The 21521-nt window shown below is 32.9% G+C and overlaps 1 protein-coding gene across 1 annotated transcript; it reads left to right on the top strand.

Moving 5' to 3' along the window:
• Nucleotides 1-1007: 1007 nt before the first annotated feature.
• LOC126847525 (glucose dehydrogenase [FAD, quinone]) lies at nucleotides 1008-16437 on the top strand. Its single transcript, XM_050587834.1, has 6 exons — nucleotides 1008-1303; nucleotides 8350-9046; nucleotides 10455-10787; nucleotides 11330-11501; nucleotides 14680-15206; nucleotides 15838-16437. The coding sequence occupies exons 2-6, from the start codon at nucleotides 8404-8406 to the stop codon at nucleotides 16080-16082; spliced, it is 1920 nt and encodes a 639-aa protein (XP_050443791.1). The 5' UTR covers nucleotides 1008-1303; nucleotides 8350-8403; the 3' UTR covers nucleotides 16083-16437.
• The last annotated feature ends 5084 nt before the right edge of the window (nucleotides 16438-21521 follow it).

Consider the following 21521-nt stretch of genomic DNA (forward strand, 5'->3'; position numbering starts at 1 on the left):
TAGTCTTCATTGAGTAAGTCAACTGAACATTTTTCTTGACAAATATTATAAAAAATATGGTATAATGGCGTAGTGAGGTCGATGTGATGACAGGACTATAAGAATTATTATAACTGTAAGCACACATTGCATTAATGTGGTCATTTTCCCATTGTTTGGTTTTTTCTTTATAAATTAAAAAGTTTGCCTACAAATTTATGAGAAAACTGTACAAGTCACAGCCCCACTTTACATCTACCTATAGTAGACTTTTTTTTAAAAGAAAAGGTAAACTTTTTAAATTTTTGGCCGAAACAATTATCTTCCAGGTATGATTTCTGATCTGTAGACTTGATGAATTCGATAGAGATATCGTGGCCGAAGAGACATAATAAACAAATGTGCACTAACTATTATAAGAACAATACCTTTTCCGCTCCGTATCGAAGCTAAAATGATTATAGAGTAGTGAGTACTTAAGGACTTAGGTTATCGTCTCATAAAACACACTTGTTCTCGGTCTAAGAAGCACTTAGGTAGGTCAAAAGAGTTATATGTACAATATAATTCGGTATTCATCGCCGCGGTTAACCCAATTGTTTCCTTAGGCGTTTTGGTATTCTTTTTGAGAGCGCGTAACAATTTAATTACTCGGCCGGTGTACCAGTACGTTATTTAACGGCAAACGTATTCGGTAATATAATAATAATGTTATTACGCCTGCACGCTGATGATCAGGTACATAACATTAATACGATAACCGTATAATACTATTATTTGGGTAGGCATTGCAGTACACCTAGGTATCCTCCTGGGCGAGCCATTGATTCGCTACATATAGCGGCGAGTAGTCGTGACGTGTCACCTCTGCGGGTCTTGTGGGGGCTTTACGGGCTGTGCCGAGCCGGTGGTCATATACTTACTTTCACTGACGGTGGCAGAGGGGATATCCAAAGGGAAGAGGAAACGATAGCCGCTGCCTTATTATTATAACCTTATGCGATTCACACACACACTGACAAACGCCACCGACAACGACGACGAGAATTGTTTCAAAAAAAAAAAAAAAAAAAACCAAAACAAACAAGTGGTTGTCCAGTCATTCGGCGGACGCATAACCGTACGAACAAAGTTTTGTCGATCCGCTCCGGTGAAGTTTTCCGACGGGGTTAGGTCATCTCACTTTCAGGTGTTTTCGCAAAAAACAAATTAAAAAAAAATTCCCCGGTCGTCGAATAGTATACATACAGCGGTTGGACTTGAAGGAATACAATACCAATAATAATAGAGCAAAACGCCGCGACAGGACGTCCACGACGATCAGGTAATGTCAACAATTATTATTATAATTATAAACAAAAATTTCATAGCGAAAGTCGTCTGTACTCGCACAAGTACGACTTGCATGCAAAGGTTGCACGTTAAAAATGAAGTAAATTCTGCTTTTTCAATTAATTTTGGTAAATTACAGTTATAGTTAATATCCAAAGTTAACTAAATCGTTTTACTTAATACAGTTAACTGTATTTAACTGAAAAGTCAGTGAATTTGCATACAGATAAACTCGTTCGTTGTACGTTGAAAATTAAGTAAATTCTTATTTTTAACTTAATTTGGAAAATTACCGTTGGAGTTAATATCCAAAGCTAACTAAATCGTTTTACTTAATGTAATTATTAGTTGTTGTACAATTAACTGTATTCAACGGAAAAGTTAGCTAATTTTCATACAATCAAACCCGAGTCGACCGTTTGAATTAGCTTTTGATTCGACTTTAACGTCTCAACCTAACATGTTTTATAAATCATCGACTTTCCAAGCCTATTAGTGTTATAGTGTTTCCATAACACGGTAAGCATATATTTTGTTCTCGTTTCAGACTCGGGCGTTCGTTTCTTAAGGTTTGTTTTTCGTGTTTTACCGGTTAATTGTTTAAGAACGTGACCGGCGACACGAGTCCGTTTGTTTGTCGAGACCAACGGATTTGTATGTCATCGTTATGCGACCTTCCGGTTGTAATCCTTAATATTTTTTTTTTTTTTTTTATTATACTTTTTATGTTTTTTCTACGGTAAGAGCGAAAGTGGTATACAACCGGTTTGCACGCGCGCGACCGTTGATGCAATAATATCGAGGAAGAACGCACGTTTTTCTCTTAGCCGTTCCTCGTTCCAACGAGCGCAGACTGCACTTCCGGTGACCGCAGGGTTTTGCCCGGTGACCAACTTGTGAAGTATAAAATATGTGTGCAACGCACATGAAGTTGCTTTTCGGAAGTCAGACGCTCGGACATGATATCATTATGTAATAACGAGGTCGGACAAGTATATATTTTTGACGGTATGACAGCTCCTGTTTCGATAAAAAGTTAAACGTTAAAAATTATTTACTATTTCGGTTCAAAAATTGCATTTATATTTATCCCACGCGAAGGTCATGATTAAGTAAGTTAAAACCAATTACCATCGACCAGCATGAAAGGAAACAGGCATCCGACTTCGAATAACTAATTGTTGATTATTTAAGTTGTTAGGTAATGGAAATTTAGTTCATAACTTATTTTGTTTAGGTTTGCAAAGTTGTTTTACAAAAAAATAAATAGGATTGAAAACAACTCGAGGTACCAAAATACAGTGTTCCAAGCCCCCAAAAATGTTCCATTTGATTCGGATTGACGGTACTAAGTAGTTTAATATAAACTCAACTAAAGTTTTGTAATAATAGACATTTGCTGCAACAGAATTAAATTCTGTTTAATAGAAATTTACAATTTTCAAAATAGATTGTTTACAATGACCATAATATGGTGAATATTATTTAAATGTATGTTCTAGCACTACTATTTGATCGTAAACTGTTTGTTTTTTCAAATTGAGTCCATGCTACTTTCTCGCTTTGACTTTCTTCGAGAATACCCAGGAATGAGTATCGAGATACTAATTAAGGAGAGATAAGGTCATTAAGGTGATACAATAGATTTTTCAGAAGGAATCGAGGCAATTTTATTGATCGTTTTGATGTTAACGTGTAAAGAGAGTCCGTTTGATACCTATTTTGTTTGTACAACACCTCGTTCGAAGTTTGTAAATCAAAACTGTAACACCTTCGATTTGATTTTTAACCAGTCTCGAAAACAAAATTAAAAAATATTAAATTTTAAATTACAGAAGTTTAGTTGGTAATTTTTAGAAATTGATAATTTTACAAAAATGTACAATTTGGTTGTTGAACTAGAGGTGGGTACAATCTGTTTCCTCATTAGTAAATTCGTTGTTGGATTATCTGGTTACTTTTTTGGGGAGTTTCACGTAACTAGTAATATTATTAAGAGTTGCATAAATTAAGTCGCTTGTCTAGTTTTTATTGTAAACAGGTGTACCTGGGCTTTGCCCTGAAGGGATCCCCTACGACCGCGGACCGACTAGTATTATTGTAAACAACAAATAATCACCCAAAAAATCGATAAGATAAATGCATACATTCAAGTTGATAAGTAAATATTTTACATAACATATTAATCTATTGCCATCGCTCAAAGCCTTCAAATCGTTTTAATAAAAATTTAAAACTAAAGAATAACGCGTTAAAATGTTTAGCTCATTTTAACTTTCTAACCAGGTTGGTTTTTTCAATTGACTTATTTAACAAACCTTCAGTTAATTAATTAAGTTAACATTAGCCATTAACACATTTCTAGCACAATTCAAAATCATTTATACGTTTGATCTTAACTGAGTTCGTAGTCACTTTTGACTTGTCTATTAATAGTCTTTGCGGTTTTCTAACTGAGAATTTCCCTTCATATTTGTCTACGGGATTTTCAATAAAATCCGGGATGTTTTCCTGGTATTTTCCCCCTTTGATTCGAACGTCTACAGAGGATAGTCAGTGGCGCTAATGGGTCCTACGGTAATCGTTATTGTAATAACAAGTTAAGGTAGACGTATAGAGTTTCTCAAATGATAGCCGACCAATTAGGTATTATTAACAAAATAATGAGCGTTGGGAAAAAAAAAACATTTATCGGATGTATTACAATGCCGGCACGACGTAACGAGACGCGGTGGCGTTGTGTGTTTAGCAATAATCATAACAGTTATGTCAACGACGACGGTTCACGTTCAAAAACAAAGTGTAGGTATATATATATTATATATGTATAATATGCAATGATAATAACACAGACACCGAGTTACTCGGCTTTCACCGATTACAACCGGGTTATATGGCGTTTCGGTGAACTTGCTGGCCGATATCCTGTCATTCGGGTTGTTTTTGGATAACGAAAAAAATAAAATAATGATCATTTCTCTATTGACTACACATAGTAATATTATTTTAATAAGTCCCACACTGTTACCCAACGTTTGCGGTGCCGACCGTTAAAAAAATATGTCAACTAAAACCTACATCAGTGCAATAGCGTCGACGCCACAACCGAATTAACTCAGACAATAACATACAAGGTGATCATTTTATTGCGAACCACTCAACATCGCATTGGGTTTAAACAATAATTGCATTTTTTTCCATAGTGTTTGAATATAATTTAAATATTTATGTACCTACTCCCCTCCCAAACTAATTTTTTTTCTATAAACTTTTTATATTATTAGCTTTTTATATTTAAAATAATATATTAACAAACATTTTAACTAGTCGTTAACCAGTTTTCGATAACTATTCTTGAAGTTATTGAAGTTTCAAGTTTAGGGCAGGTGGAAAGGTGGAGTGTAGTATTATTTTTATTTGCTCGCACTTCCCCTCCCGTCCTAGCTTTTAAACTCTTATAAATTCAAAAATAGTTGTTCAAAACTGGTTATCAACCAGTCAATTTTTTTCGTAAAATATTCTTAATTTAAAAAGTTAATAAAATATACACTTTAAAATTTAAGTTTTAAAAGTTGATTTCAAATATAAGATACATTTCTCTTATATTTTTGACAACGTTAAAATAGTATTTATTAAAAGGATACCTACATTATGCTAAGTTTTAAATGCGTTGAAATTGAATTACATTTTCAGATAAACCGTGTATTTACTATGAATTAACTCAAATTACTTTCGAACAAAAAAAAACTATGTCCTTGATAATTGTTTTGTTTGTAATTTAACTATTATCATAAAAGTATAAAAAGATATTATATTGTATTACATTATCTTAAATAAAATAGTTTAATTTTGAATTTATTCTTAATGTTACTTATTAAACATTTTCGTTTATTCATTGTATGTACAAAATAGTTTCAACGAAATATTTGTATTAAAAAATAGTTTTATAACCGTACTTTTTGGCTACTTTTATTAATTAATTTAAAAGTGAAATATTTTAAATGATGGAGGACCATTTTTTTTCTGTTGAAATGTTATTGATTTTGAATTGTTTTCTAAATAGTTTAGAAAACATAATAATATTCGTATTGTTGTCGTGTAGAATAATGTAAACTTATCGTTTAGTTTTTGTTTTACATAACAATATATTTTTCTGTCTGGCGTTTAAACTGCGTTTTGTGTGCTGGATAATATTTGAACGCTATTGTTTATTCGAGATTCCATTATCCTAAGCCAATACACAAAGTATTATGTCGGCAGACAGCTTTTTAGATAAAATAAACGTTAAGCGCGGTTTGCGCTCCGGGGAAATGGGAAAGTGGCCTTGGCCTTAAACCAATGGAGGGGACTTATGACACAGACTTATTATGACACGTTTTTTTTTCTTCTTTTTTTTACTGTTGCAAAATTGTGAGAAAACAAAAGTCACGTATGAGGTCAGTCAATTGAAAATCCTATCGTCAGTAAAACGATAATGTTATCTCATTAAGCGAGATGTTTTAAAGCGCAAAATAAAGATTTTTTTTATTTTATTTTTACAAGATTTTCTCATGACGCGCCGATTTATAAATGTCCGTGAAAATCTTAATAGTTCAACGCAAACAATTGGATTATGCAATTTTGTTATAAATGACCGTTGAAGAGACACACAAAAGATTGACCTATCGACATCGGCTGCTGTAGCGGTCCTGCACAGTTGCAACAATCAATTTTTGGTTCAAGTTCAACGGTTATTATATTTTACACTGTACACATAGAAACGACGAACATGTCCCACTCGGCGGTGATTTCTCAACATTTTCATTGAGGACTTTCTTCACAAAATAATGTCACTAATTACAACACAGTAAATCTTGGCCATGAATTACCAATGTTATATTCATCGTACGCCTCGCGTCGTTATGTCATTCTTTGCTCTTGCATTTCAGTTTTGGAAATCGTTCAATCATTTTTTTTTTTTACAAACACTTCCAAATGTGAGAAAACTAATACAAAGCACATAACTTGCGTTAAAAAAGATTTAACAAAAATAATACAATTTTTTTTTTTAAATGACAAACGAATTTTATTTAACATTAATCTATTTGTACTTACAACAATAGCCAAATAATTAAACCATTTTATAGAGTTTCAACTGGATTTTCAGAATTTTGAAAACCCCAAAATTGAATTTTTAAAAGGAGAATATTGGAAATCTTAACTTATTTGTTTATTTAAAATTCCTAATTCAAAGCATTTGTGTTTGAGCATTTGAGTTCTTAAAAATGTAGAAAATTTGGCCTGATCTCTAGTTATAAAAATAAAATAATGTATATACCTAACTTGAAACTGTAAGTGGGACTAATTGATCTAGCACATTTCAGAGTAGTTAAATTAAACATATACTTATAACAATTTCATTCGTTTTTGGCAATAAGCGCTACGAATATAATTAATTTAATTAACTGAATCAATCAAGTATCCATATCTCAATTAAATTAAATAAATCCTTAAAATAATAGCAATTAAAAAGTTAGTTATTTAATTATAGGTATATTTCTAAGAAACTAAAATTGATAAGCTGAATACATCAGTGATTTATTCTCAGCCCTACATATGTTATAATATATTGATAAAAAAAAAACTAGTTTCTTATAATTCCATTATTTAACTCATTTTATCAGGCATCTGAGTTGCATGCTTAGTTCTACGCTTTCATTCCATCATTGTTAAAAATAAATATTAATATTAAATATGACTACCAGAAATGATATTTTATTACAATAAAAATAAAATGAAGATACATAGCCGATAAATATATTATATAAAGATTTATTATCATTGGCAGCCACGAGGAATGTTGTATATCCTTATCTAGTTTTATCTTTTTCTTTTTTGTTATTAACATGATGAAATTAATTGTTAAAAAAAATGTTTTTTTTTTCAAGCAAACATTCCATGACTATCTTTGGGGTTACGTAAATGAAAATAGTTTTATAATATAATTAAGGAATAATTCATAGGCAACTGCGCTTCGATTACACAACCATTATTTTTTTTTTTTGCAACATTCCGATAAACTTATCCTTTCTTTTGGATATTAAACCGTTTGGGATATGCAGTTTTATACATATACATTACACAGTAATAATGTTACATGATATTTTAATATTTCTACGTACCTACACATGGATCGATGAAATATTTAATCGCATACATTCTAAATGAATAAGTCACGATTATAAGGTTAGCTGTTAGTATGTTGAATGAGGGGATTTTTATGCTAATTTTAGTAAGACTATAACTGTTACAGCAAATTTCTTTAACTGTGATTTAATTTAAAACATATTATAACCTAGCTCTAAATTAGCTTTAGTATAGATTAAAAACCTACAAGCTAAACGGTGCTTCATGATGTAATACAATTTGTAATAACGAATTAATTTAATATGTGTATCTGAAAGAATGTACAAGCTAACATGTTCAATGAGAATCAATCTGAATGGTTATTGCTTAATGAAATCATGTTTTGAAATTAAAAATGTTTTACTAATCGATTAGAAAGATACAATGAAAAGTTAATTTTTGGAATATTTTGTTTAGGGAGATTAAAATTTAAGGTTCATGAGAATCATAACATTCAAAGTTGTCCCTTATATAAAATCATTATACTCTCTTTAAAAATAGGTTACATAGAACTGTAATAGAATACGTCTTACTGATCGCCTCTTTTCCAAGTATTCCTGACAATATGATCTGATTTGTAACATTTTTTTTGCTGTAGTTTATCGGTTATCCCCGACATAATAAAGAAACAAAATACAAATCTGATTTCTTCCGAATTCATTTTATAGTCAAGACTTATGAACACGAGAACTAAAATAGTTTTAGGTGCACACATATGAGGGAAACTGTAGAAAGCAATGTCGGATAATAATAAAATATTTTTGTCCGCTTGATTATTGCGACGGTTTTGGTCACAAGTAGAACTTGAAAATTTGAACAATTGTACTCCATTCAATTGCATGTAATGTTACTTTATCAATGTTTGTTTTTCAGGCGTTTGCTGTTTGTTCAAACTATGATGATGCATAAGATGTGACGTCACTCGAGATGGTGCACACAGGTACGGTGCTGATAAGCGCCATAAAATTGGCCACCAAATTAGTCGGCGGTGGAAAGTTATTGTTCCTGCCCACGTTCCTGGCCGCCTTGGCGTATTACAATTATGACCTGTACGACCCTGAGAGTCGGCTGGTGAACGAGAAGAACTTGAGAGCGGAATATGACTTCGTCGTGGTGGGCGGTGGTTCGGCCGGTGCCGTTGTCGCCAACCGTTTGTCGGAGAACCCCGAATGGAACGTGCTGCTGCTGGAGGCCGGCGGGCCCGAGTCCGAGCTGACAGACGTGCCGGCCATTTCCCTGTACTTACACGGCAGCAAGTATGACTGGAAGTACAAGACGCAGCCGGCCGATTCGGCTTGCCAGGCGATGAAGGGCAAAAGGTGTTGCTGGACTCGGGGCAAAGTCATAGGAGGCTCCAGCGTGCTCAACACCATGTTGTACGTGCGGGGCAACAGGAGGGACTACGACAACTGGGCCAGCATGGGCAATCCAGGATGGTCGTTCGAAGAAGTGCTTCCTTACTTCAAAAAATCCCAAGACCAACGCAACCCGTACTTGGCCAAAAACACCAAGTACCACGCGACCGGCGGTTACCTGACCGTGCAAGACGCCCCTTGGAACACTCCTCTCGGTAAGCATCTACAAGTCTTATCCATTTCTATATGATTTCAGCCGAGCTCGCGTGCCAAGGGCTTTGGCTTGATACCGGCAGTATTGATTCAACGCAGTTGTGCAAATTCCATTTTACATAATCGTTCTAGTTATGCAAAAGATAAACCTTCTTTTGCCAAAACTTAGTAAAACGGACTTAGTACAACCGTGTGCCGACAGGTATTACTCACAGTGTAAGTCTTACACCATACGACATGGTCTAAATCTCGAGTCCGATATGTCATCGGTCCAGCCATTAATTACAACACACGACTCACGCTCACATTAAAGTAGCAACAATTGAAAAGACAGTACCACGTCAGTTTTGGAAAGTATTTTATTATAAATCTACGTAGTTACCTACCGTGTAGACCATGAGTCTGGGTTCAGGCGGACAGCGTGTGATCCACCCTTGGCAATCCAAATACCTCAGGTGTAATAGACATCGGATACTTTGTTTCTCACGTCCCAATAAGGCCTACGAGAACGGCTCAATCGAACCGCACACACGAAAGGATAATAAACAATATTAAGTGGGCGTGACCGTTGGTAATAATTATATTGGCTTTAATTCTCGAAGAAATTCTTTGTGGTTTGCGCTCCGAGTGCGTCTACTTAAGTTTATGTCCATTTAAGTAAACGTACATACGCTGCACGCATATAATTAAATCTTTACCGAAAGAGCCCAACGCATATTGTGTGTTGTCGATTACGTGATCGTAATAGTAAATCCGAAAAAAACGAAAGGTCGCCCAGAAAAAAATACATAATATAACATGTTGTGTTCTTTCGTTTTCAATTTATTTTTTACTATTTTGATCCCAGCACTTATGCATGGACTTGAGTATTAGTAGTGACTACGGGAGACGTAAAGAACATGGAATTAGCTGGCATTAGCTGTATAACTGTTAGGTATATAGCTATATCGAAGCCTAGATAATCTTGACAGATAACAGAAGAACCTAGGAAACAAACAATAACCGTTTAGACGAAAGCGCTTTGTAATATAAGTACACTTTTGTCGTGGGAATTGTCAGAAGTAAATTTTTACATGCTATTTTCAAGTAAGAGGTATTATTCATGATACGCATATGCGACATAATATAGTGATAGGTATAATATAGGAACAGACGGGGTCAGTTTTTTTTTTTGTAAATAAAAGGGAGTATCAAATTAGTTTTTGAAAACCGCAGAAGGCATCAAGTTACACCAATGCCAATATATTAAATAGTAGTTTATTGTTGGAAGACTGAGAAGTGTTTTCAGACTTTTCTCGGTTTAGACTGTGATTGATTTATACTGTGCTGGTCGAGATTTTACTTGATCGGTTCCTCGTGCACTATTGAAGCCGTCCCTAGAGGCGTTTTTGACACGGCATGTTTTGTTAGGTATTGCGTTTTTGCAAGCCGGCGAGGAAATGGGGTACGAGATCAGGGACACCAACAGCGAGATCCAGACGGGTTACGGGCTGTACCAGTTCACCATGCGCCGGGGTTACCGATGCAGCACTTCCAAGGCGTTCCTGCAGCCCATAAGACTCAGAAGGAACCTGCACGTGGCCTTGTGGTCGCACGTCACCAAAGTGCTGATCGACGCCGAAAGCAAAAGAGCCTACGGCGTGGAGTTCGAGCGGGACGGCAAGAAGAGAACGGCGCTGGCCAAAAGGGAGGTGGTGGTGTCGGCCGGCGCCATCAACACGCCGCAGTTGCTGATGCTTTCCGGTAAGACGTTTGGGGTTGTGCGATTGCTGAATTTTTCCCGAGTTCCCGAGATTTCTGTGTGCATTGTGCTTCGACCTATTCGCTCGCCTATAGTCCCCCATGGCCAAAAGGGTTTGTTCGTCGTTAGGGAAACGTTAACACGTTCGTGTCGCGTGCAAGACATATCCCCCACACGTGCCGCGATTCGTCCGCGCGGATATACTTTCTTTTTTTACTTTACCAATCCCGTCCGAATCTGGACAACTGACAATGATCAAGATCACTACGGGCAAGTGGATTTTTTTTACATATTACGGTGTCTACGTGAGCGCCATCACACACATGTGAATCCGTCATGATTTCGCGCTGGGCCAGGTGAAAGCAACCGGCGCGACGACCGTCTATATTGCAGTTATAATACTTATGTATACAGTAATAATATTTTGTAATCTCCGGCCGACGCAAACGTTTGCTCACCGACCGTAATCCCGGAAAGCGATAAAAAAAAAATGTCATAAGCATATTTTTTTATATTTTGACGGGTTTTTTTTTTTATCATTTAGGTGTTGGACCGGAAGCGCATCTCAAAAGTATCGGCGTACCGGTGGTCCATCATTCACCGGGGGTCGGCGAAAACCTCATGGACCACGTGGCCGTCGGCGGTATCTTATTCCCAATCGACTTTCCCGTCAGTCTGGTGATGAACCGCGTGGTTAACATCCCGGCGGCTCTAAGGTAAACGCACAAACATTCATAGAATATATATTAAAAAAAAAAAAAAAATAGTAACAGAAGGTGTGCGCTGCAGTCACGACCCATAAAAAGATTACATTAACGGTGATAAGAATGGGAACGGCCAGATAACTTATCTGTTTTTTAATCTCATAGTTGAAGTGTCGGCAAACACACTGGTGACATTTAACGGTGAAATTATCTGTGAGAATATAATACAAAGCTGAGAATTAAGGGATCAGTAGTTTATAGTTAAAAGGAAACTAAAAAGGTATTATTTTGATAACTTTTCAGTTTAACTGTTTTGTTTTGGTACTATTACAAACGTAATGACACACTTTCATTTTTGGTTTGTGGATCAACTTGTGAACTATTAAATTCATTAGTCAACTGGAATCTGTATTAACTTATTTTATACCTGAATTACAATTTTTTTTAGAGTTATAAAAATAATGGGTTTTTCCATCCTTGATTTATGGGAAACGTAATACGATTTTAGGAACTTAGAAATTAGGTCACAAGTCTTCTCAGACTTGCATCATACTACACCATACACGTGTGTAGATATTATAGAACTGATCAAATACATCCAGTGAATATTAAACGAAAAAATTAGCTTAAGGTTAATTGAAGAGGCATTTTCAGTTGTTCACTCAATCTGATACTATACTACGCAATATCAAAATATAGTATAATTGTATTTGCTATCGGTTCGGTTAAGTAAGATGGTGAAACTATAGTCTCTGGTTGAAGAGTTCAACCGCCTTGCTTTTTCGCCTATTAGAAACTTCCATGACGTATAGCCTATAAATTAATCATAAGTCCAATAATAATGCCTGTTCCAAGAAGTAATAATATTATACTACAACTGTCTATACTTAATGTTAATAAGTCAAGTCAACGCTAAAATCGTTAAATAATAAAAGCACAGTCATTGGTATCGATACAAAGAGATTAACGATACATATTTTTCTAAATGTCATTGCACCAGAAGTAGAATAGTAACGTGTCAGCTTGAGTTATGACCGTACAAAGCTTGAAAGTAAATTAGAAACATGTTTTCTGATGTATGGTAATATTGCACTGGACCATAACGCATGTACCAAGTTATATCCCGTTACAACATTTTTGGCAACAGAGGAAAAAACGTTATATAACTTGGAGTAGAAATTTGTTTGCTGTGTAACGGTGGCAACTACAAAATATATAATAACCAATGTTGTTTTATTAAATTATAAATTGGCTGTAAGACGGCTGACTGGAAATAGATTTTTTTCATTTGAGTCTTAGACGTTTTGGCGATGTTTAAATGACCAAATTATTAAGTCATAACCCGTACAAAGCGCTATTTAATATGACCATTAATTCTTTCATCTTTAACGATCCATCGGTCTCAGAGTCCGCTAATCTTTAGAACATTCACACACTGTATTAAGTGCAGTGCTAAATATTTCAGTAACTATACTATAATCATTATTATCTAGCCAATAACCATTAACTGTAGGTAGAGTAATTTAGTTGTAATGATACAAACATAACATCTAGTTCTTTGGAAGTACACAATGAACGCTGATTCGCTAGAAATGAAACATTAAGAGTTCATATTAAAAAACGTTTATGCGCCAAAACTGCTAAATATTTTAGCAAGTATTCATTTAACTGTTTTGTTTTGTGAAAAAAAAAAATTATATAACATTGAATACCGTAGGTACAAGTATGTAATGAAATATAATTTTTAAGGTTTTATCGCGTCCCGCGCGCTTTCTATTTAATTAACCGGTTTCCCTAAAGCCATTAGCATTATTCACAAATAAGTATTTTTCTTTTCTTTATTAGCGCAATTTATTTTTAATTAGTCCTACTATATATCTTTTGTGTACATACCTATTTTAATATTTTTTAAACCGTCTACTATTGTGTCTATCAGTTTTTCAATTAAGCGCCATGGCTATCCACCGTACCGTATAATAATATGCATGTCCTTGAACGACAATCGCTCTAATTATGGTCGAGATGGACCAATACTTGTATTGATATATATTTTGCAATACAAAAAAAATGTATATATGTGTCCAGTTTTTTTAGCTCAAAATTAAATACATACAAAAATCGGTGGAATTCATATATTATTCATAATAATGATTGGGTAATGTACTCGTTTACAAAGTAGGTATAACTCAGAATTTCCATTTTCAAACTATAAGAAGTTTTTTTTAATAAGGATTACAAATACCACATAGCAATAATTTTAAAAAAATAATAAAAATATTTTTGGCAGGAAATCAAACATTACACTAATATGTTATTGCTGTACATTTAATAACTATTTCCGATACATGAAACAATATAATACTTGAAAAATATTTTTCACCCAACCTCGAAAAAACATTTAGAAAATATTACTGCGTGGGATATAAATTACTTTATTTATGTTTTGGTAAGATGCGTTTTTTTTTGGTAACTTAATGCATACCTCAAGGTCCACCCAAATCTATTAACACAGAACAACCCTTGGACTTCTTTCACTCTGTTTGAATATCTCTGTCTAGGGTGGTATTATGGTAGTTTCCAATCGGGTTTCTATTTTGTTAGTTTTGTTTGATTTCCTTACACTTAATACTATTAATACAGTTTTGAAAAATTATTTTTAAAGTTATTTAAGTGTAAAACTTAGGACGGGAGGTGTAGTGTGGTTGAGAAATGCGTGCAGATAAAAATAACTCTACTCTCCACCCTTCCTCCCGTCATAAATTTTAAACTTTATAACTTTAAAACTTTTTATTCAAAACTGGTTATCGGCCAGTCAACATTTTTAATAAATTATTCTTAATTTAAAATGTTAATAAAATATATACGTTACTATTTAAGTTACAAAAGTTGTTAAAGCTCCTGGAAAAAATTACAAAAAAAAGATAAAAAATGTAATATTGTCTTTTATATAGCATGCTACCCAATTGCAATTATTTTAAGAGTAATCTAGTGTAGGGCGTTTAAAGAATTAACCGGTATTTTATAAGCACTGTGACAGTAGTTTAATGTCGACCTAATATTAATACTATTGACCTACATGGATAAACCTATTATTAAACCGATATCGTTCAAACGGCGTACGATCAATATCCATAATGACATAATAATTATGTCGCACCTTGTATTTATGTCAAAATGTTACGCGTTACAGGTATGCCGTACTGGGCGAAGGGCCGTTAACGTCGTCCATCGGTTTGGAAACTGTGGCGTTCATAACGACCAAATACGGCAACCAGTCGGACGACTGGCCGGACATCGAGTTCATGTTGACGTCCACGTCGACCAATTCGGACGGCGGCACGGCCGCCAGGAAGGCGCATTGTCTGCGCGACGAGTTCTACAACGAATATCTGGCCGACCTGAACAACAAGGACGTGTTCGGCGTGTTCCCCATGTTGTTGAGGCCCAAGAGCCGGGGCCGGATACTGTTGCGCAGTAATAACCCGCACCAATACCCATTGTTGTACCACAATTACTTCTCGGACATCGAAGACTTGCGGGTGCTCAGGGAAGGCGTCAAGGCGGCCGTGGCCGTTGGGGAGACCACGGCCATGAAAAGGTTCGGCGCCCGGTTCCACGCCAGGCCAGTTCCCGGTTGCAAACACCTCGAACTGTTCACCGACGAGTACTGGGAGTGCGTCGTCCGACAGTACACCATGACCATTTACCACATGTCCGGTGAGTACCGCTGCGCTGGTCCTACTCGACTAAAAATGAGAGTCACTACCTCCCCTCCCCCACTACCTAAAAAGGGGAACTCGAATTGAAATAATCTCTAAATTTAAATTCCCTTCTTCTTTTGGCATTTTATTTTGGCCACCAACACTATACCCTGTCTCACGAGAGAACGGTACTCCGTAGAAACCAAAACGCGTCGCCCCCCCCCCTTTCTGCGCACGCACATACAAGAGTATTATACTCTATCTAGATCTTTTTCCACAACATCTAGTCTTCTTTTAAACATGGCTATGTTTTACCGCTGGGGATCGCTCAAAAACTTAATAAAAAACAAAAGTTTGACTCCAGATTTTTCGAGGAAATCGTATACGAAGTACCTATTTCTAGGTACGATTCCTGATCCGTAGAGTCGCTACACAAAGCAATTGGTCCAGCGGTATAGAAGATATCGTGGGTCCAGACACAAAATAAAAACACATAATTGTATAAACAGTATCTTCTCAGCTACGCATCGATGCTAAAAAAACAGCTAATAATTGAATTATTAAATTAAAAAAAAAAAAAAACCACTCATTTATCAATGTTTTTATTTAAACAACATGTCAACAAATCACTGTTTTAACTGTCATAGGTACCGCCAAAATGGGTCCGGCCAACGATCCTATGGCGGTGGTCGATCCCAGTCTAAGGGTGTATGGTGTCCAAGGGCTTAGAGTGATCGACGCCAGCATAATGCCTCAGATCACCAACGGTAACATCAACGCCCCGGTGATCATGATTGGCGAGAAAGGATCCGACATGATCGTCAACTACTGGAAAGGGGTGGACGTGAAAAGGAGAAAACGCATGAACGCCTCGAACGTCACTGTCAGCTAGTCTAAGACGACTGTTTTCCTGTGCTTTGGGCACGATATAAGATAATGATGATATGGTTGCCCAAAGGTCTACGAGAATATTCTCATCTCACGGCCCCGAAGTCGATCCAAAAAAAATACATCTGTTTTTCAACCAATCGTAATGCGTTTTTATAATTTTTTAAACAGTGATTGTAATCACAATTTGTGCAAGTTGAAAATGTCGTCCGCTTGGAACGCTAGTCGCTACTCGAGAGTTTGTAATTTGTATAAGATTGACTTCGGGGGTCACTTTATGGGCGACCATATTATCTTAAATCGTGGCCTTAGGTTAGAAACACATTACAAAAAAAAAAAAAAAAAAACCAAAATTAAAACGCCCATACACACCCGTGTAGGCAAGATTTGTTGCTCAATTTCTATGGGACGCGATGTGCAAGACCTCGGAGCTAAGAAAAACCCAAATAAATCAAACAATCGAAACGATTTTATTATTCGACTTCGCGTACCTATTACGATGTAATTAATTAATAATTTTATTATTATTATATGCTCTAGCCCCTCGTTTAATATGCAGGTTAGGTCCCATCGCATATACCTGCCACAAGTGTTAATTATTATTAGATTATTTTTTTTATTTTCTATTATCCAATTACTTTGTAAATAATAGTTTATATTATGTATTTGTTTTTATTATTCCGTCGGCAAAGAATAATATATTATTATATATCAAAACTAGTTTTACGGTTGTCTAGTCCGGTCGTCGTGTATCATTATTATGTCAAAGTGCTTGTACAATTATACTTTGTGTAGAAATTCAACGATTATTATAGAGTATAAATAATAAAAACTTTTAAAAAAAAAATCCTAAATTTTACAATGAATTCTGGTATAATCGTTGTAAATATTATAAAATTAGCTTACACAAATTCACCTATCACAACACACTTTTTTTAAAGCTCTCCACTAGAGTAATTGTATTAGTCGATGTAGTACAACATATGTTTTGAATCAAAAACGCAGCTATCAAACTGTGCCTAGTTTTTTATAACAATTGTCGATGTACCTATAAGATAAAAATAATAGTATACTAATTGCCATGACTAAAATCGTTTGATATTGTGTACGTATTACCTATAATTATAGCTTTTGTTTTGTTTATAATAAAAACATTTGACGGTTGGCATTAAAATCTATAAGTGTTTTTGTGAAACATAAAATAGTATTAAATATATTACCCAAAACTACTCCTTCCATTTGAAATTTAGTCATTTATTGTGCTATAGCCAATGAACACAATTTGGTATCTGTATATTCACTTAATTTATTAGAAAACGTTTTTAAAATTTGTTTAAATAACTTAAAAATTATATTAGCTATATTTTATTTATTTACTGTGACAACGATTTTATTTTAAATTACGTATAGCGTAATTTCAGTAATCCAAAACATTGTACCTAAATAATAAAAATTTAAAAGCTGGGAGTTATTGTTTTTACAATAATATGTGTTTTATTTTTACTGAGAGTAAACCTAAGCCGCCGAGACGATTTTTGCATTCAACAAGTCTAAAGATTTAAAATCTTAAAATTAAAATGTAAAATGTTAACTTGATTATGGTATATAATAACAAACAAACAATAGCAGAAACATTAATAACGGGAGAAATAATTTTAAAATAAAATAAAGTGGTATATTTAGTAATCAGTAAAATAGATATAGATATATTTATAAACTATCTCTTTCTTCTTGAAAAGATAGGTGGATTCCTATCTAAGGGACTTGTTTCAACTTCCAAGACGTAGAAAAGCATGCTGAAAAAACACATTTATAAAATATTTTATATATTAGTTATATTAGCTTGATACTTTTAACATTATTATAAAATAATAAAATATAATTTAAAATACATTTTATTACCTGCTAAATCATCGAGTACTGAAAATGGACATTTATGTAATTATTGTGACACTAAAAAATATTATTAAAAAATTAAATAATATTATTAAAATATTATTTAAAATAATGTGAATTCCCCCACTAACTTAAATGATAATATTGAGACATTTTTGTAGTTCAATAAAGAAGTGTTATTATACTAATGATTAAGCATTTTTAACTTTTAATAGTATACAATTTTTAATATATTTTAATAATAAATTATTTAATTTAATGCAAGTAAAATAAGTTTAGTTACTCCCGCAGTACTTACAATATGAAATTAAAATTATTTATTCTTTTAATAACTGATGATGGTCATAAAACAAAATATAGAACTTAGCATTCAATTGGAAATTTTTAACCTTTAAATATACTGTGACTTTTATATTTTATAATATATTGGATTGATATTTATAATATTATAAATTAAAAAACCAGAATAATTTTTATTACCTTTACAATTTCCGAAAAAAAAAATTTGCAATAAGAATGTGGGCTTACAATTTGTTTTCATTCGGTCTTACCTTATCAAATTATTTGAACATTAATAAAAAAAAATGTAATTTATACTTTAATTAATAGAAATCTTAGGTTCATAAGAACTAAGTCAGCTAAAAATAAATCTGGAATGATTTTAGTGTCTATTTCATCAAAAACGGTTTGGTAGTATTAGCACAAAACCAGACCGACTAACAAAACACACGTTCCAAAAGTTCGGTACTTTTATGGTTCTTGTAAAAACTTAGGTATCGAGAATATGATAAATTGTCAAAAATGCAAAATTTGCAAAATATATTGTTTACTTATCTTCTTAAAATATTATACATGCCGGTAATATCACGTTGTGCCGCTTCTAGAAAATAATAATCAATAAATTAAATATTAGACACAGTTCCGTAAAATTATATATATATTGTAAAAATTCAAAATTAACCTAAATTGTTATTGATCTATCTATTTATCAGACTAAGTAACGTAAAATATTATTCTTTACTAATCTAAGTAAAAGTATACATACCGGCAAGATCACGTTGCGCCACTTCTAGAAAATAATAATCAATGAATTAGTTTGTGGACACAGTAACGTAGGTATAATTATTTATTGTAAAAATTCAAAATTAACCTAAATTGTTGCTGATCTATCTAATTATCAGACTAAGTAACGTAAAATATTATTATTTACTTATATATACGTAAACGAATACATACCGTCATACTTCATTTCTAGAAAATTATATTTAATTAATTACATTTTGGATACATTAACGTATACTTGTATTATAATATAACTTATATAATAATGTAAAAAATACAAAATTCACCTAAATAATAACACACTTGTCTACGAGAACGTATAAAGTATTAGGGTCCAAAAAAGGAAAGTATTGGTCTTAAACATGTAAAAATTATGGTTTTTTAAATACTAATAACGTTTTAACTATTTACATAGTGCGTCATAGATTACCAGTCAAAATGTTTAGCAAATTATTTAAAATATTAGTCAAAATATCTGATGAGTTAAATATCTGACACAGTAACGTATTATTATACGTATATAACGAAAAAAATACAAAATTCGCCTAAATTATTTATTATTTATCTATGCAAATGTATAAGTACCACTTTTGTCACCACGTCGTACTAGAACATAATACATTTATAACAATCAATGAATTAAATATTAAACAAAGTAACGTAAATTATTATTTATTTATCTACGCAAACGAATACATACCAAAAGATGTCATTTCTAGAAAATAATATTCAATTAATGAAATTATGGATACAGTAACCTATAATTACATATATTTTATTTTAAAAAATGAAAAAACATTACTTACTTATCTACGTAAACGTATAAACGTAAAGTAATTTTAGTTCAAAATTAGTTATATAAGAAAAATTGCATGAGCATAAAAGTTACGTTCATTTAAAAATAATATATTACTATTAAATTAATACAAATATTATGTAAACTATTATTTATTATTTGCTAAACGTAAACATACCGAGGAATTCTGGTGGGATTTCTAAAAAAAAAATGAAGTTAAAATAATCCAAAGCAACCGTACAATAAAATAAATGTACAACTAAATCAAAAAAACAACATTGGGTTTTTATTTTTTATTTTTGTGTCTGGACCCACGATATCTCGTAAACCGATGAACCGATTTCTTCGTGTAGCAACTGTATAGATCAGAAATCATACCTAACAGGTACAATAGAGGCCAACTATTTAAAAAAGTCACCCCTTCCCCATCAAAATCGAGAAAAACACCCAACAAATTTACAAATTTTTCAACTTAAAATTACGATGCTCTATAACTATTTTAAAAATAGTCGAAAAAGTTCTAAATTTATATGATTTGTTTTTCAAATATAGTACTATCGATAAACATTAATAAACCAAAAAAATATCATAAACCCTTTCCCCTAGAAGGGATAACATTTTTTTCTTTATTTTACTATTTCAACAAAGTTTTAGAGATTTAAATTTGAAAATTAGATCGAAGGTAGATCTAAAATGAAACTTTAAGTATACAATTTTCTTAAAAATCTGTAGTCAAATTTTTTTTTATTAAAAAAACCCAAAAAAGGGCAAAATTACACTTTGACCGTAGTCAGTTTCTAGGGTGCTATGTGTGTGTGTGAATCAACAATGAACGGGTAATGAAAATATTTTCATTATATTTTTAACTACGATGTATGGGTAACTATTACAGTAAATTTTTATAGACAGACGATCAACCCTTATCGTATCCGCCATGCACAAGACTAAATATTAAATTTTAAGTAAATTATTGCTGGTCCTGCGATATATTTTAAACCACTATAACTGGTTTGAACATACTATCCACAGATTCGCATCGAAACATTTGTTTAAAAGTGATTTTATCACTTCCAGTTATAAAACAATTATAATTTTAACAATGAAACGTTACGGTAATTTATTTTACGAATCAAGTGCTACTTGTGATTGCTAAAAAAGTATAGTAATATGTGCAATACGTAAAATATAATCATCTATTGGTAAAATATTATTTGCTTAAGAAAAAAAAACCCTTGCATTATTTGTTTTTTAACCAGACCTTAAGGCGAAAACACGTCATATAATATTGTATACAAAAAGTTTGGCAATGATTACTACATATGTGTTATACATACAGAAATCATAGTGTAGGCTCCACTGAAATATTATTTATTAAAAAAAAAAAAATTGTATTATTTGTTTTTAAACCAAACATTTAGCCGACAGTAAAACATGTCGTATATTGTAGTATTCAAAATATATTTACTTAATTGAGTACAATAGATTTACACCTTTTTTTTAAGATAAACCTGCAACGATATTCGTAACCGGTAGGTATTTAAAAATTGTTTCTTCTTAACATCAATTTAAATTTTGATATAAAGGTTAATAATTATTAAAGTTAGTTCCAAGTAAGTTATTAAAATATGATAGATTATTTTTTTGTATTCAAAACTTTTGGCCTATATATTTTTATATAGTTTGTTGCAA

This window comes from Adelges cooleyi, unplaced genomic scaffold (genome assembly GCF_023614345.1).
Source record: "Adelges cooleyi isolate 19-005CV unplaced genomic scaffold, UGA_ACOO_1.1 ACOO_flye_CR_arks_rails_tigmint_CR_PRNA_108, whole genome shotgun sequence".
Taxonomy (NCBI): domain Eukaryota; kingdom Metazoa; phylum Arthropoda; class Insecta; order Hemiptera; family Adelgidae; genus Adelges; species Adelges cooleyi.

Bases quoted from the DNA above. Each gene is read 5' to 3' on its own strand.
- LOC126847525 (XM_050587834.1), top strand. From the start codon at position 8,404: ATGGTGCACACAGGTACGGTGCTGATAAGCGCCATAAAATTGGCCACC. The intron at 10,788-11,329 runs GTAAGACGTTTG...TTTATCATTTAG, and splicing joins GCAGTTGCTGATGCTTTCCG to GTGTTGGACCGGAAGCGCAT. The intron at 11,502-14,679 runs GTAAACGCACAA...TACGCGTTACAG, and splicing joins AACATCCCGGCGGCTCTAAG to GTATGCCGTACTGGGCGAAG.